General features: G+C 38.8%; 1 protein-coding gene across 10 annotated transcripts in view; it reads right to left on the reverse strand.

The window, feature by feature from the left end:
- The window catches only part of PHF20 (PHD finger protein 20), a 72,169-nt gene that overhangs the window by 39,617 nt on the left and 16,099 nt on the right, over window positions 1-16,453 (reverse strand). For all 10 annotated transcript variants that reach the window (XM_059480534.1, XM_059480533.1, XM_059480532.1 and 7 more), the window contains 7 exons: window positions 11,682-11,853; window positions 11,389-11,473; window positions 10,611-10,690; window positions 6,784-7,168; window positions 6,288-6,395; window positions 5,075-5,251; window positions 4,091-4,264 (listed from right to left, as the gene is read on the reverse strand). In XM_059480534.1, the coding sequence (XP_059336517.1) occupies window positions 4,091-4,264; window positions 5,075-5,251; window positions 6,288-6,395; window positions 6,784-7,168; window positions 10,611-10,690; window positions 11,389-11,473; window positions 11,682-11,853 (1,181 nt within the window). The remainder of the gene's footprint in view (window positions 1-4,090; window positions 4,265-5,074; window positions 5,252-6,287; window positions 6,396-6,783; window positions 7,169-10,610; window positions 10,691-11,388; window positions 11,474-11,681; window positions 11,854-16,453) is intronic.

Raw genomic sequence — 16,453 nt, forward strand, 5'->3', positions numbered from 1 at the left:
GTTTTTACACCATTACCAGTTCTCTCTTTGACATGACTCCTGCTGGGACAGGAGTATTTGGCAGCAGCATTGTACCTTGACTGAAGGTCTGCCATCCTGTGGCACCTCCTGCAACATCCTGGTAAACAATCCAAGAAGCAGTAGTGCAAAGAACTCTTTCCATTTTTCCCCACTTAAAGATGGCTTTACTGCAGTTTCGAGCTATTAGACTTCCACATACAACTGCTGGCTAAAATGAGGAGACCTTCACTTTCTATTTCCTGGTCTCCAAAGAAATACTAAGTGAAAATTAAATTATTTCTTCACTTGCTGTTTAATTTAACACATTGGAACTCTCTAAAACTCATGTTCTTTGACACATTATCTTCATGACAGGTCATGGTAACAAACACTCTTGTGCTGACAGTTTTCACACTGCCCTTTGGACCACTTCACACTGGGCAGTGTCCTCACTAATTACTTATTTCATTCAACTTATTTCTTCTGAAATCTTGTGCTGTTTTTTCCTGAGCTCACCAAGTGTTTCATCATTTCAGCTCTCAAATTACATTTCTTCCTTTATTTTCCAAAGCCCTCACAATATCTCAGTTGTGAAACAAAAACCATCTCGCTTAATTGCTCTTCTCAAGCTAATTTAGGCAAGGACAGCATCCAAGAATTTCCAGTGCATCCAGAATCCACAGAAGCAGATGCCTGGTGTAAGAAATACATAACAGCATCAATAATCACTGATCATTACATATTTATAAACTTATGGGGTTTTGAGCTCTAACATTACCTGGCATTGCAAGAACTACTCAAGACAGTATTTCTTATGGCACTCCACTCACCAGTTTCCCCCTTTGCTGGAAATAAATTGGTACCAATAAAAGCAGCCTGCAGTGGGTAGTAAAGTACATAAGCCTTGCAGTGCACCACTCACACCTCAACTTACCTTTGGAGGGGCCAGGTGGGGGGGATGTGAAGGCTTTACCTGTACTTTGACCTGTAACTGAAACACTACAATCAGGCTGAGGTGCTCCACCCTAGGGAGCTTTAGGTGAGCAGGGCACAATGCACTCACTTACCTACCGTATCTTGTTGGGCTCAAAAATACAACTTTCACACTACCGTGAAGGGATTAAAGCCTACTGAGGTGAGCTGCAGGAGAAACAGCAGCTCCTTCAAACTGATGAAAAGGGCTTATGCTTCTCCCTAACTGAAACCCAAAGCTAACAGAACGAAATCAGAAAAGCAGGTGAAAGTATAAGGCAAATAGAATCCCTGATGCATGTCTATGCAAATAAATAATAATTTCAAGAGTGCTAGCAAATACAACTACAAACAGGATAGTGCATGTGTGCAAAGCAAAGGCAGCTCACCTTTAAATTTAAAGGAATTTTTAAGAGTAAATTCATAAGAACAGCTATGAAATGCTTGTTTTCAGATGTATGCAGACCTTTAACTGGCTGCAAAAATTTGCCAACTGACTGCTACATATTTTTTGGAAAGACAGCTTGATTTAGCTAAATTCTGATCACCACTTCTGGTCCCTTTGTCATCAGAGGTGCCAAAAGCCAGGAGAACAGGATTCTAATCTTTCAGGACATGTAATTATTCAGAATTTTGGTGAAGCTTTTTAAAGAGGAACTTCATTTTTGACAAACAGTGCTATATTGCCCTTTCAGAACATGTTACATTTTAAAACATCTCAGTCATAGGAAGACTCCAGACTGTTTGCTGTTATAAATGTCTGCAACCACTATTAATCTTGAATCATCTACCAACCAGTGACTAGAAAAATATCCTTTAAAAGGACTACTTGTGTCCTTAAAAATTCCTGATATTCAAATGCTATAAAAATAACCTTCTTCCTAAGGATCATGCAACATAAAATTTGTACTACCAGAATGTACTACTCAACAATGCCAAAATAACACTAACAAATCACACTGAGGGAAACACAGGTTTTACAGTATTCTTCTACAGGAAGATAATTCATTCTCATTTAGTGACTAGATTTGAAGTCTACAGACAAATTATAATGGTAATACTGGGTTACAATACTGCCTTTGTTCTACATATGCAAAGCTACCAATGACTAACTTCCATGCTGTACTTCATGGGAATCTCACATGCAACAGACACCCTCTTCTCCCACACAGACCACCTACTCTCAAACAATGTACTCTGCCCCCTGCCCAAGACCCAAATCTCTTTCAAACGCATGGGAGACTAATGAACATAACTGACACACAGTTATTCTATCTGGAGCCTATCTGTTCCCTTGATAATCATCCATAAATTATTTAATTCAGCTCCCAGTCTCCAACACCAGCTATTTTTAGGACCGCATGCCTGGGCTCTGCAACATATCTACCCCTCCATAAGAGGAGAAGCCATTGGAGATTTTCAGAGGTATTTTCAGATCCCACCTAGAGGCGCTTGTCACTGTCAAGCTGCTACACACACACCACCACCAGGTAAAATACCAAGCCCTGCTGCTCCCCCATCAAGCAACTCATCAGCACTGGGGTGTACCAGTACAATCCCACAACTAAGACAGAGCACAGAGAAGGAAACACAGATCCACTTTTAACTACAAAATATTTATCTGTGATAGAATATATGAATTTTCTAAAACTGCTTATTAATAACATTTTTAATGTTGGTTAAGTATGGAAATGTAGACTTTTGAGTGCTGGATTTCAGGTGACAGTATTTCCTCCAACACCCTGCATAGTTTTTATCACCAATCCTTTAAAAACACCTGCTTGCCACATCTGGATGTCCACTGAGGTGCATGTCTGATTTCTAATGTTAACTGAAACAATATTCAATTAAATAAAATCCAGACTCAGAAGTGTGTATTTTTACCTAAAAAACAGTGTTGTACTTCAGGTCAGAATGCAATGTGAATGAATATTCCCAAATTAATCTAGCTTGCTCAAGTCCTGACAAAAGAGCCAGGAACAAGAGTGCACAAACCCTATCAGAGCCTTTGGGCAGGTGTTAGCCAAGCCCTGCTCCCACAGCTTTGCTGCTTGTATCCACTGAAGCAAGCTCAGGCCACATCCCACACATTCCATTAATGTGAATGACACTACACACACAAATATTAAACAATCAGTTGGAATTCTCCAGAGATTAAACCCAAATTACAAATGCTCAGCAACACCTGAAGGAGACCAACATCAAAAGAGCTCATATTTCTAAATAGTGTAAATGCATACATTTTCATTTACACATCCAACCAAACTGAAGAGGTCAGTTCCTTCCAGCACTGAGGGTACCCATTAGTGGAAAGGGAGAGGACATGTGACTTGAACAGTTACACCCAAGTGAGTGAGAGAAAGTAAGTGCAAACAAGAGGTAAATTTAAAATAACCAACAAACAACACACAGTTTACTCCAGCAATGCTGAGAAATCGTAAATCTCTCCAAGTGCTCTGTTACACTTAAAATTAAACTTGTTAAATTGAGCATAAACTAGAAAATATGTACTTCAAGTTTCCCTAGTTAGCTGTAGATCCAAAGATGAAAGTTATGAGAAATAATCACAGGACAGCACCATGTTTTGACAGTCTACTATCTGCACAGGAAATTTTAATTTGAAAAGGCAAGGTAAAAACACTCCTCAGCTAAAGAAAATAGAGTAAATATATTAAGACAGTTCAAACTGAAATGTTTGAACTATTTCATACATTTGTACTAAAGTCTCCAAGTCTAAACAAAAGGATATAAAAATGCACAATCAGGATTTCCAAACAGCAAAAATAGTAATATTACCACATACTTGCAGAACATTAAGGAGAAAAGAACCTGACCTTTTATGGTGCTAAGTTCAATTTAATCCAGAATTCCAAACAGTGAAAAAGAGGAGTTTTCAAAACTGACAAACAGTCATTTAAAAATTACAATTTCCACTTTTAAAACTGCTGTCCAACTTGAAAGCACAAGATTAAAATCGAGTCCACAAGGTATAACAATATGCATTTTTTTACCAAAGTTAACATTGCAAAAATGCAGTTTTAACACCTGCACAAGTGTAAAACACCTGGTGTCAGTTGCCTTAAGAAATGCATCAACATTAAGTATGAAAAACCCGAACCTGTAGCAGCAGAAGGTTCTTGAGTTCTGACAGGAACAGAGGAAGACTCAGTGTCTTCAGCTTTTTCTTCCTCCAAACTGGCATCTGTACTGAGTGCTGTGCTATGCAATGTGTTTCCAGGTGATCCTTGTTCACCAAAACTTTGGTCAGATTCAACAGGAATTTCTAACTGGACTAGAATGAGAAAAAAATTTCCCCTGAGTAAAAAGCATATACAAAAGCATACTTCAGAACACTGGGGGGGTGGGGGGAAGAGGGGGAATCCTCATCACATTATAATGGAGAAAAATACCCATCCATGCTCTTGACTGCTTGCTCTTGGTCACACAAAATTTTTGGGACACAACTAATTTGCAGTACCCCTCTGAACTTACAGCTGCTTAGAAACACACAAGCTAACTGCTTCTAGCCCAGAACAGGATGGATATCATACCACTGCAAGAGCTCCCTCAAAAAGGAAAGGCAGTGAAGCACAGGGCAGAAAAGGGAGTGTTATCTCAACCCTGTTTAAGCATAAAAGCAGCCTATTTGATGCTTTTAGTGTTCAACAATAGGATTAATCTGTAAGATCTGTAAGAGTTCAGTACTAGGGCTGTTATTTCTACAATCTGAAAGTGTTAAAACTTTGAAATTACCTCATTTTCACAATCAGAATGTGCATTCCCTACAAAAGAAAACTAAACAATCAAAAAAACTCTATTTCCTTGGAAAGTTTTAGCCTATGGAGTTCTCCTTTGCTGGAAAAGCTCCCATCACCCAAGGGAAATGCTGAGGTTACTGACAGAAAGGGAAATCAAAAGCCAAAAGCAATCAAGGCAGCAGAGCAATAGAAACTTTCCATGAGTTTTCTCTGCTCTGCTGATGCAAACAGGTTTTAATGGCAGATACGGAGCCTGCAGGTTAAGCAACTGAAAATACAGAGTTTGCAACAACTACATGACCACCTCGTCACAAAAATCTGAGGTACACTGTGAAGGCACTTACCCTTCTCAGATTCATTTTCGTTAGGTACTGCATCTTTCCAAGTCTGAATTTCCGTGGAAGTTGTGACAAGATCTGTATTTAAAATCTCATGGCTAATACTGGATGAGAGTCTTGAAGATCGCCTCCTGATCTGGTCTCTCTCAGCATTATCTGAAGAGCTCTTAAGTTTTTCCTGAGCTGGAACAGTTGTATTTAATGGTACTATGCAGTTACAGGAGTACAAACAGATCACAAGCAAACTTTCAAGTTCTTCCCTCCCCATGACTCCCTTCAAAGTGTGTTTTTTAAGGATTAAGACTAATACCAAAAGCTAAAAAGCCTGGAAAATCAGGCCTCTATAAAAGCTACAATAAGTTACAAATAAGCATAAAAATACAGCAAAAGCTCTCAACTTTTTTCTTCTAGTAACAGATTTGAAGTATGAATACAGATCAGTATCTTACTAGTTTGTTACTGGGAAAAAAGAATTCCACTGAGTAAAATGCACACAGAAACATACTGCAGAGCAGTGGGGGTGTGTTCATCACTTTATAGTGGAGCTGGTCTAAACAAACTGTTCCATGGACATAAATAATATCAGGAGTTAGATGAGACAATTCAGACACATCAAAAGCCGTGACTGAGCTGGATAACCTACACACACTGAAGTTTATACTGTGGTACTAAGGAAAGAGTTTTCTTTAGGTCTTCATCTCCTTGGCCATGACACTGTTGCAGAGAATATAATCTTCTTTCCTCATCAACACACTCAAGTTCTTCAGCCTCCACACAAAGCACACAAAGATAAAGTAGAAGCTATTCAACTGCAGTGGCATAAATATTTACATAGTAATAAAGTGCCATTGCTTTAATCCTTCATCTAGTAACTGAAGTTTCTACAACTTCTAAGGCTTCTATAGCCTTCTACATATTGGAGACAATATAATCACTGCCACCCATACATCTATGAACTTTTGCATCAAGGCTCACAACTTATGCCTCTTTTATCCAAAACCAACTTCCAAGATTTAGGGGGGAATTCCAGCATGATGATGCCACATATGAATGGCAAATTTATGAAAAACAGGTGCTGCATTTCAGTCAATGCATCTATCACAGTTCAAGATTAATACCAGAGCTGTTTTATCCCCCCTCCACCCACTAAGCCTGAAGAACTTTTACATTTATACACACACATACACACAGTGTGAGAGCTGAATATAAAAAAACTCACACAATGTTTTTTCAATCCTGGGACGCTTCAATGGTACATCACATCTTTTAGGTATTTTCCGACGTCTTAACTCCAAAGTTATGGGCTGCAGTGTCTGAGAACTTGGTTCTACATATTTACATAACAGAAGAAAAATTGATTGAGTACAAACATGTGAAACACTTTAACATAAATTCCCAAGCCTCACAATCTAAAATACTGCACTTGCATACATACAGCTTCACATGGCCTTCTAAAACCCATATAATAGTATTTAACCCTGCGACAGGTATGCTTTATATTATGTGATGGTTACTTGCCTAAATCCAATCTCTGACCAAACCACCAAGGCTCCAAATTTCAGCATGCTCCTGACTGTCCTGAACAAAGACGAACTTAAAGTTTTTTAAGAGTTTCTAGAGATTCAGGCTGTGAAAGAGCAAGACACTGCTTATTCCTTTAAGTAAGTTTAAAAGTGTTCTGTTACATGCCTAAACATTTAAGCTTGGCTACATACCCGTGGGAGGTGTTATTGGTGGTCTGCCACGCTTTCGCTTAGTTTCTTTCGCATTTTCCTGTGGACTCTTTACCTTGTCATTCTCAGGCTTCTTCTCAACTTGTGTATCTACTGAATATTCCATATCATTCTCTGATATATTCTCTTTATCTTCTTTTCCATTCTTAGATATATTCTTTTCTGAGATCTTGACTTTTTCCGAGATGACTACAAATTTTCCTTCTTTATCGGGTTGTTTAACTCGTTTCTCAGTCTTTAATGTCTTTTCATCTTCGTCTTTCTTTGCATTACCTGTTGCTTTCCTCTGCTCTTTAAACTTCTGGTTTTCAGGAGATGATGGAATTTCATTACCTCTTTCCTTAGGCTTAGCATCACCCCCAATATTCTAGAATAAAGAGAATGACAGGAAAATCAACTCACTGTAGTCTAAAAGCCACCCCTCCCCTTTGTATTCAGCAGACTTGCATCTTTGTCCAGTTTTTCAAGTGATAAAAGTACACACTCTATAGCAACCCACAGATTAAAACTTAGAGGCACCTGAACTGGTGAAGGACCTGTGCAATGTTAACAGGACAGGGCAAGAAAACCATTCCTCACCACACAATGGCAGAAGACATTTGCTGTTCCTTTGCTCCCAGAAGTAGGCTGTGTCCCTACTAGCTTGTGCAGTACTACATAAAATCTACTTGGGACACTGCAGAAAGAGTAGGAGTCAGGAGCAGAGAAAACAGCAGACAGGTCAATCACTTGGATGTGCAAACTCTCTTCCTTTCACAGTAGAGTCTCATTCAAAACAGACATGCAGTTTGTTTGCACTAATCATTGCTGCTAATATTGCTAAGGGTACTCCACGTCCTTCCCCTTTTGTGATCAGGCTTTACACCACTGGGAAGCAGCAGAGAGGATGATATATGCTGATTATGTTTTTTCCCCTTCCAGTGATCCTGCTACAGGCTGTCCTAGATGAACAGAAATCTTCTACCTTTGCACATGGATTAAAAATTTATATTGGTCATGTATCAACACGGCCTTTAGTTCAACTAACATCTCTCTTCCTGTAGCCTAATTGAAGCGCTAAAGAGCAACCATGCTCCTTCCCAGACACAGTTCTATAGGGCCCAACAATCTTGAACTTTGACCCAGGATCAGAGGACAGGAAAGGCTAAATACCTCAACATCTTCTTGGGGAAAGGAAGTGGAACACGAGATTCAAGCCATATGAAATTCTGAGAATCCACTTAAGAATATTTCCTTGTACTGCACTACATCTTGCCTTATCCCACTCCAGTATTCCTGTCTATCTGTGGCTTACATGAAGGTATTTTCGGACTGTAGCCTTAAGAAATAATACTGCTGCATTAAAATGGTGAACATGCAATCTGCTCCATCCTCTATAATATTATTTCAACCATACTTGTTACAGATGTGATTTTAAAAAAAGTCACTGTTTAAAAGCATGAAATGAAATTTCTGAATATTCCATGAAAACAGACAGGTAAATGGGAAGAAAGTCTTTCACATGTCTGAGCACTACTTTGTCCAGACATCCTAGAAGTTTGTGTTCTGTAAATTCCTTATGGGAGAAGCTTCAGGGGAGCAGCAACTCAAACATCAGGAGAAAACAAACAAACAGAACAAAAAACCCACCCCAAACCAACAAATTAATACCTACCACCTCAAAAAACAACCCTCAGGCAACTACGTTTCAACACTTTCCATGCTTACAAAACTATCTAATTTGAATCAAATATTTGGTACTGGAACACTCCTAAGCCATCCTAATCAAAATATTCTCAAGAAACTGAATCATGAATACAGTATGTCTGAATTACCTCTGGGTGTTCCTGAACTCTGAGAAGTTGTGTGTCCTTGCAAAGGCACATTGTTACAGTTACAGGTCATTAGCATTTTACCATCACTGTTCAACTTAGCCAGTTACACACTCTACACAGGGACAGTATATTTAATACTGTAAATATTTTAATATTTAAAGTATTAAAATATTAAAATACAGTATTTTAATACTGTAAAAAACCTGCTTATGTTGCTCCCTTCAGGAATTGTATGGTTTGGAGCACTTTTTCTTTTCCTTAACAAGTACTAAGATCTGAGCCATGTCTGCCTTCATGACTACACCCTTTCCTCCTGAAGAACAGGAACAAGACACCTCCAGTCCACTTCCAACATGCTGCTACACTGCTGTTGTACCTGGTTTTTCTGATTCTTGAGCACTCCACTGGCTCAAGTATTTTTTTTTTCAAACTTTACTTCTGGTTGTATAAGTAGAGCTCACTAGGAAATTCTCACTTTATGCTTTTTTATGCTAAAGGACAGAGAAAATGTTCTAGCATAACTAAAGAGATTCTCTTGGGCTAAGAGAAATCTTCTTGGACAAAGGATAAAAGGAGAAAACAGAAAGAGCCAACTAAAAACCCCTTTTCATCTCCTTTCAAAACTTTCCAAAACTATGCAGTATCATGAAACTTCCTAAAAGAGAGACAAAATATTTTTGTTTACTTATGCAGATTATTTCTGCAGATTGTTCAAGTCCATTAATTTAATGCTAAATATCATAAAAACATTTCTCATGGAAATGAAGATTCTGCACTAGTTCACTTGTGAGTATTACTCAACTTTCTACCAACACTATGATAACCATTTAAAAGCTATTAAGGGCACTTTTGGCAAACATGAAACAGTGTTCCAATCCAGCCTGGCAGATACAGAAATCTGGAGGACTGCCATACCTCTCCACAACAGTAACAAATATAAATTGTACCACTGACATTCATTACTGGAATCCATGTTTAAGACTTGTACTGGGGGTACAGATTCAATTTCTTTGCTCAAACTTAAAGTTTCAGAAAACTAAAGGCAGAGAGTATCACCAAAAAACCCACATAGTACAGTTACCACACAGGAATGTGTGGCAAGAGATCAGACTTAAAACCCTGTCTGTAATGAAAATTATTCTGAAGCAGTTATGTCAGAAGTTTTAACCAAGTTACTCAAGACCAGAACTTGACCAGCCTTTCCTACATGCCTGTACATGAAAATCAAAATACAGAGCAGCACTTCCTCCTCCTCACCATCAGCAGAAGAATTTCTATTTTTTAAAATGTAATGGCTCACTACTACTTTCTCTCATGAGGTGAAGGTTGAACCCACTGAGCAAGTGCTGAGCAAGTGAAGGGTTGGTAAAACAGCCAAACCACAGAAAAGAAACAAGGAATAGTTAAAAAAAGCTGACTACAAAGCTGTGAGGCGAAATATTAATAGCCATGCTCCTTAAGTGCCTCATGAATATTAAGCAGTTACTTTGGAAAAGAACAGTGTCTGTCCACTCCATAGCTGTCACTCCTTTATTTTTAAATATATATGTGTGTATAAATGTATATATATTCATATATATATTTAAAATAATTGCGAACAGGGAAAACAATCACAGCGTGATTCAAAACCTTACCACTAAATTTAGTATGTACATTCTGAATTTTCCAATGACTTTTGGAAATCTGTTTTACTTATATACCTATGACTTCTTTAGTTCAAGAGGTGCATTTAAAGAACCTGAGAGCTTTGCAAATCACAGCACAAAGATTCACATTTCATTTTAAGGGATTCCCATTAATGAAGGAGAAATGAAGTCCCCTTTTCCCTTTTCTGAGATATTCATCACCCTTTTTCATTTTAAGGGACTTTATTTCAGACATACTGTATTTTAGCAGTAAAGGTTTTTCATTAATTTCACATTATATAATTCACCAAATCTAGCCACCTGAACTGCTCATTTAAGAATACACTAGTTGCACAAGCACCATACTTACCTGATCTTTGGAAAAAGCTTTGACATGAATGTTTTTGACTGTCTGAACTACACCATCATAAAATTTCACAGTGTAGGTACCTAAAATATGAAAACAAAGTGTAAGAGTTCAAAGATCAGAAGGTATTTAACACAGTGCCAGCTAATAGCTCCAACACTCCAGCTGCACAATTAGCCCTAGACGAAAGCTGCTTTACTGTGTTGTCAGAATCCTTAACACAGAGCTCCTATCACAGGCCAGGGAGACACAGCAAAGTGATCCAAAACAATTCTGGTCAAAATAAAGGAGCGTGTCTCATCTTAGAATTGATCCCCAGATGCACCTTACTCACAAAACCCCAAAATATTTTTGGTGAAATATTGCAATATATAATCACACAGTTCTCTTCTCCTTGATCTTACAACACAGACAATCTAAAGCAAGCCCAACATTAAAACAAATCATTCACAGTTCCCCCTCCCATTCTGATTTTTAAGGGGATTTTGCAGCTCTGACAATAGGTTTTATTGCAGTTTATAGGTAATAAAAACAAATTTAAGAAACAACTTTTCTCACATATATACTTAAAGCAAGTACTGACTGGATAGCCCAGCAGAAAGCTCTTTTCTCGTAAAAAAGGTAAGAGGTTATAGTTAATGACAGACTAAAACACATCTAAAACACAAAACTGCATTTTCAAAGTGGTTTTCTATCTGCTATAGTATCTCTCCCCCAAATGAGTTTCCAGCACAATTAGAAATACATAACTACTAAGTGTGACAAAACCAGAAATCCTTACCATCTTTGTTAACAGAAGTAACTTTGGCTGGATAGAAGCGACAGTCAGACCAGCATGCCAGTACCCGATCATTGATATGAAATCCCTACAAAACAGTAGTTAAAAGTGTCTTTATCTGAGAATTACTGAAACATACAACTTTATTAAAACATTTCAATTACTAATTTTCAATGTTTAGAAGAAATCATAAAATTTACACAGCAGGTAACACAGCAACAGTGAAGCATTTTAAAGGTCATCATTCATACAAACGCACACTAAAGCATTACAAATATTCTCAAATTTCCACTTACTGCACAACCTTCTTCCTCATGCAATCCTTCTTTTCTTAACTGTATTTTCTCTAGGGGGCGCAAATAAGGACTGTCCCAACAAAACCATTCATCATATCTATGGTTCCAGCGCTTGAAATGGATAAGTACTTTGCCCTCTTCATAATCAATTTCTTCAATGTGTGCTGGATACCTAGCCAGAGGTAGATTAAAATATTTTAATTATGAATAAGGGAAGTGGTCTCAGACACTTTATACACATTAACCTCGGTTTAGCTCCTCCAATTGTTTTAATTTGATGTACCACTTGTATTAACAATAAAGATGCTACATAATGACAGAGCAAAGTACATAAGAAAACCCAAAACTGAACACAAAATGCAAACATTGGCTGCAGCAAGAGAAGACAACTAAGGAGTTCTTACTCTGGTGTGGAAAAAAAAAATAACTACAGATTCAGAAGTCAGAAAGACCTTCCCTACATCTAGACATATCACATTTTACAAAATCAATAGCTTCAGTTCACTCTTATCAAGACTAACACTTGGGTGCCAATACACTCATTTCTCTAAGATACCCATCACCAGGCATCATAAATCATCTACCCAATATAACACCAAAATTCCAGCAGGCACACTAAATGTAATTTAAGTTTTAGAATCTCAAAGTTAAATTTCATCTGCAAAATCCTGGGATTTTTAAATATAACTTCTTAGTACATTAGTAGTAGGGGAATCTGAGATGAGTCAAATTTAAATCTTTCTGATCAGGAAGACCTAGCAAACTCTGTATTTCTTTAAATTGCATTGGTAATTTGTAACTTCAGTACAGATTTCAGAATCACAGCTATTTCACTATCACAACTAAAGGTAACATTCCAAGTACAAAGCTTTCCCTTCAAGTATAGTAACACCAAGAGAAAATTTCCATTTGTCAGTGTTTTCAGTATTCTGGAAGAAAGACAAGGCCCCAGTGAATTCTTGAACAAAGGGCTGAAGAGAAAACTCAAATCCACAAGTATTCTTTATCTGGTAAACCACAGTTGAAAGCTAGAACAAGTGGTAGAAAGAAGTGGCATCTCAAAAAGATCAAGCATGATACTAGCAGTAAAGCCTAGACATGTAAGAATTAAGACTCAAATGCAATCCAGGCTACTGTTCTACAACCCTACACAAAGAGAAAGCAAATCTACCTACAACTGAAATCCTCCAGCAGATCTAAGTCATGTCCAGTCATGACTCCACAAAGAGCTATGAATAGGCCACACTAGAGACTTACATTGCAACTACAGACTAAGGATACTTGCTACCACACATGTCAGGCTATGCCATTAGTTCATCCCCATGTATTACCAAAATGCATGCAGCAAAGGCTGTGGAGGAAAGGAATTCCAATGGGAGATATTTATGGCAGGGACATCTGTAACTGGCCACCAACTTCTTGGGAAAAAAAAAACAACTTTCTTCCTGTTACAGTCAATATACTTTGTATTTATGTAACTCAAGTACTGTCCTCCACAAGCTCTTGAGGGGGCAGTAGTTACAGTCACAACCTAAACATTATTTTTGGATATCACTAAGTACAGATAATGACAAAAATCAGCATCCCATTCCCTACAATCTGAGAGCAGCAAAACCAGGTAAGAAATCCTATATCCTCTCAACAAGAAAGCAGCCAGAAGGGTGTTCTTGCCATTGGGACTGCAGTATGCCTAGGACTCATTTAGATTTTTCCATGATGAAGAGGGAAGCTAATAAAAAGGGCAGAGTGCTGACTCAGTACAAAGCTAATAATCCTGTCCAAACAGACAGCCACCTCTAGGAAGCACAATTCACTATCTACCACTGAGATGAGACAAGCCCAAGTTACAAGAGCCAGCTAACTCAATGATGCAAGACTGCTCTCTGCTTCACATCCAGCAAAAGAAGGAACTTTCTCCACCAGAACTGTCATCCCAGAATCATATATCAGTACCATCTCCACCTATCCCGCTTCACTAATGGGAGTTAAGATCATTAACAAAAAAGTATCTGACAATGAAACCAAATTTCAGTCTACCTGAGTGTGGTTGAGCTAGAGCTTTCAGTTCTTGGAGAACATGCTCTAAAGCCTCAACATTCTCTCTTTCTGAAGTAATAAACATGAGTTAACATACATTCAGTGCTCCTGACTAAAGCAGTAAACCTATTACAAGGTGTGCTAGACCTATCCGTGTACTCTGACAGACTGTGACACTACTTTCCTTTCAGATGAGAGCACTGGCAGTCACTAAACAAAGCAGAAAGGGTCACAGAAAAGTTCATAGGTTCTCAACAGCCTTGAGCACCACACACTGACAGGCCAAGCTTCCTTCCTCCCACACCTTTTGTAGAACTGAGCAAGCGAACCACCTCAGGAGGTGCAAGTGCTCACAGACCTATACAGAAGAGTGACAGAACATTACCCATACACTTCCTCCAAAGAACATACATAGGGGAGAGGTAACTTCAAAGAAATTCAGAGTTGTTTATTAAAAAGAAATACTATGAGAGGATACACTAAGTGAAAGGCCAATAGCTGAAGCCTGGATAAGGCCCCAGAGAACAACTAAGATATGTTCAGGGTGGCCCAACACATCCTCCCCCAAACCACAACGGAAGTATTCAGCTGACTCAATGGATATTCAAGACAGCTAAACAGATCCTGGATAAGAAAACCCCAAATGGTACTGATTTAAGTATTTAGCTGAAACACTGTGAAATTGGAGACAACATCTTGCAACATACAGGAGGGGCAAAACTATCCTCTTCTGGGAAGAGGTAAATATCTGGAAATTCCCTGGACTAGGTCTGTTTCCCTCCTCTTTTCCTACATACCAAGCCAGAACTGCTATAAACCCCCACTCCCTTGGAACTAAGAAGGGACAACCTTAGTGCAGTCAAAGCAATGCAGAGAGGAAAGCAAGCATTCAGGAGAACCAGCACCATGAAGGACAACAGCTACAGTGGTTCATCTTTTTAGTACTTAGAGACCAATTCCTGACAGCATGAACAACTGAACTCATGGGACTGACAACCTGAATCTTAACAGGGTAGCACCATACTCAATACTACTCAAGAGCTCTAACCACAATCAAAAGCCCCTTCACATCCATTTTACTCAGACAATAGACAGAAAAACTTGGATCTATCATTACAATAAGGTAACAAAAGGTAATATCATTTGCCTATTGCAGGCATCCAGGGCAGCTGTCCTCTTTTCAGTAAGAGAGGACACAGCTAGACACCACTCAATCAGTTTAAATGATTCAATGCAAAAGGTTTCAAAAAGTTAATTCAGCTGCAACAGTGTGACCATGTCCATGGCTACAGCCTCCCCTCTGGGATCCCTCCATTCAGGACTGCCCTACTGCAGCAGTCTCTCTCCTTCATCCTCTGAACTCCAGCACTATGAGACCTCTCAGCACCCACAGAGGCTCTCTCCCTATAGCAGCCTGAGGCCAACAGACAAATCTTTCACGACACTTTTGATGCATCAACCCAAGCCCTAAGAACCTAAAGTGAAACACCAAAAGTACTCACTGTGCTCCCTGGAGTTCAAGTACAGGACGTGACAGACAACTGCACCAGGAATTGCAGTGCACTGCCAATATGCTATGATTCCAAATACAATAAAGCAACCTCTGCAGTAAAGATGCAAAATTCACTTTGCACTTTGACAAGGAGCAGGCTCCACACTGACTACTCCGCTGGCATAAAGTGTTTTTTCTTTACTAGGGTTGACAACACATCCAAACACCCTGAAGTCCTTAACTAGCAATTTGGAGCACAAGCCATTGACATGAAAGAGAGCTATGTGGCACTCTGACATGAAATATTTTCCAATGCATCACTGCCAATAGATTGGTAATAGTGGGCCATGAATTGACTGATGTATTTGGTACTGAGAACAGAAATCAAAGCCAGCGCTTTAACTAAACAGGAAACTTGTGACTGTTTTAGCACCAATACAGCAACAAAAGTACACACAAGAAAAGTCTGGACCTCCAAAGGAAAAAGCAAGTGTCAGCAAACAGAACATCTTGCGCCTCTAGAGGAGTGCATGGTAACCACACCACAGTGTGGTCCTGGGGCAGATGCACAGGGGCAGATGTAAGCAGCAGAGAAAAAAATCAGTCTGCTGACCTCTACAAATCCATACCCAGTGAGTTGTGTCAGCACTGAAGAGTTTTGCTAAGCCCTCAGCTTTTAAAAATTTTGACTGAGAAACCCTAAAAATGCAAATGCGCACAATCCAGAGTTCGAAGCTTAGCAAGGAAACAAAAGATTTCAGAACTGGAGAGTTCATAACCAAGTTGTGAGACCAGAGCTGCAAAGCACTGCGTGTAGGACAGGTAATTTAAGATCAAGTGTTTCCAAAAACCAAAGAACATGGAACAAACAGCACACCCAAAATTCAAATTTAAGCCAAGGGACATGCAGAAAGTAGAACAGGTTGTTGAATCCCCCTCTCTCCCCGCCAAAGTTTTCCTGTGCAAAAGTTACGTACACTCAAACACTGGTGTTGAGCAAACATCAGAAGGATAAGAGTCATGGACACAAGTTATTAGCCTTACTCAAACAGCAGCTACACCAAACTGCATCTCTAAAAAGCCTACATTACAGACAGGCTAAGAGATCTTATTTTTGTAAGCCTGACTAATTTTTTTTGCTGTACTAACAAAACTGAAGAATATAAAAAATGGAGGTAGGTTCAGATCTTTGCTTCCTACACAAGTCTTGGATACACAGCTAAGCCAAATTAATGTGTGAATA

Source organism: Ammospiza nelsoni, chromosome 12 (genome assembly GCF_027579445.1).
Source record: "Ammospiza nelsoni isolate bAmmNel1 chromosome 12, bAmmNel1.pri, whole genome shotgun sequence".
NCBI lineage: Eukaryota > Metazoa > Chordata > Aves > Passeriformes > Passerellidae > Ammospiza > Ammospiza nelsoni.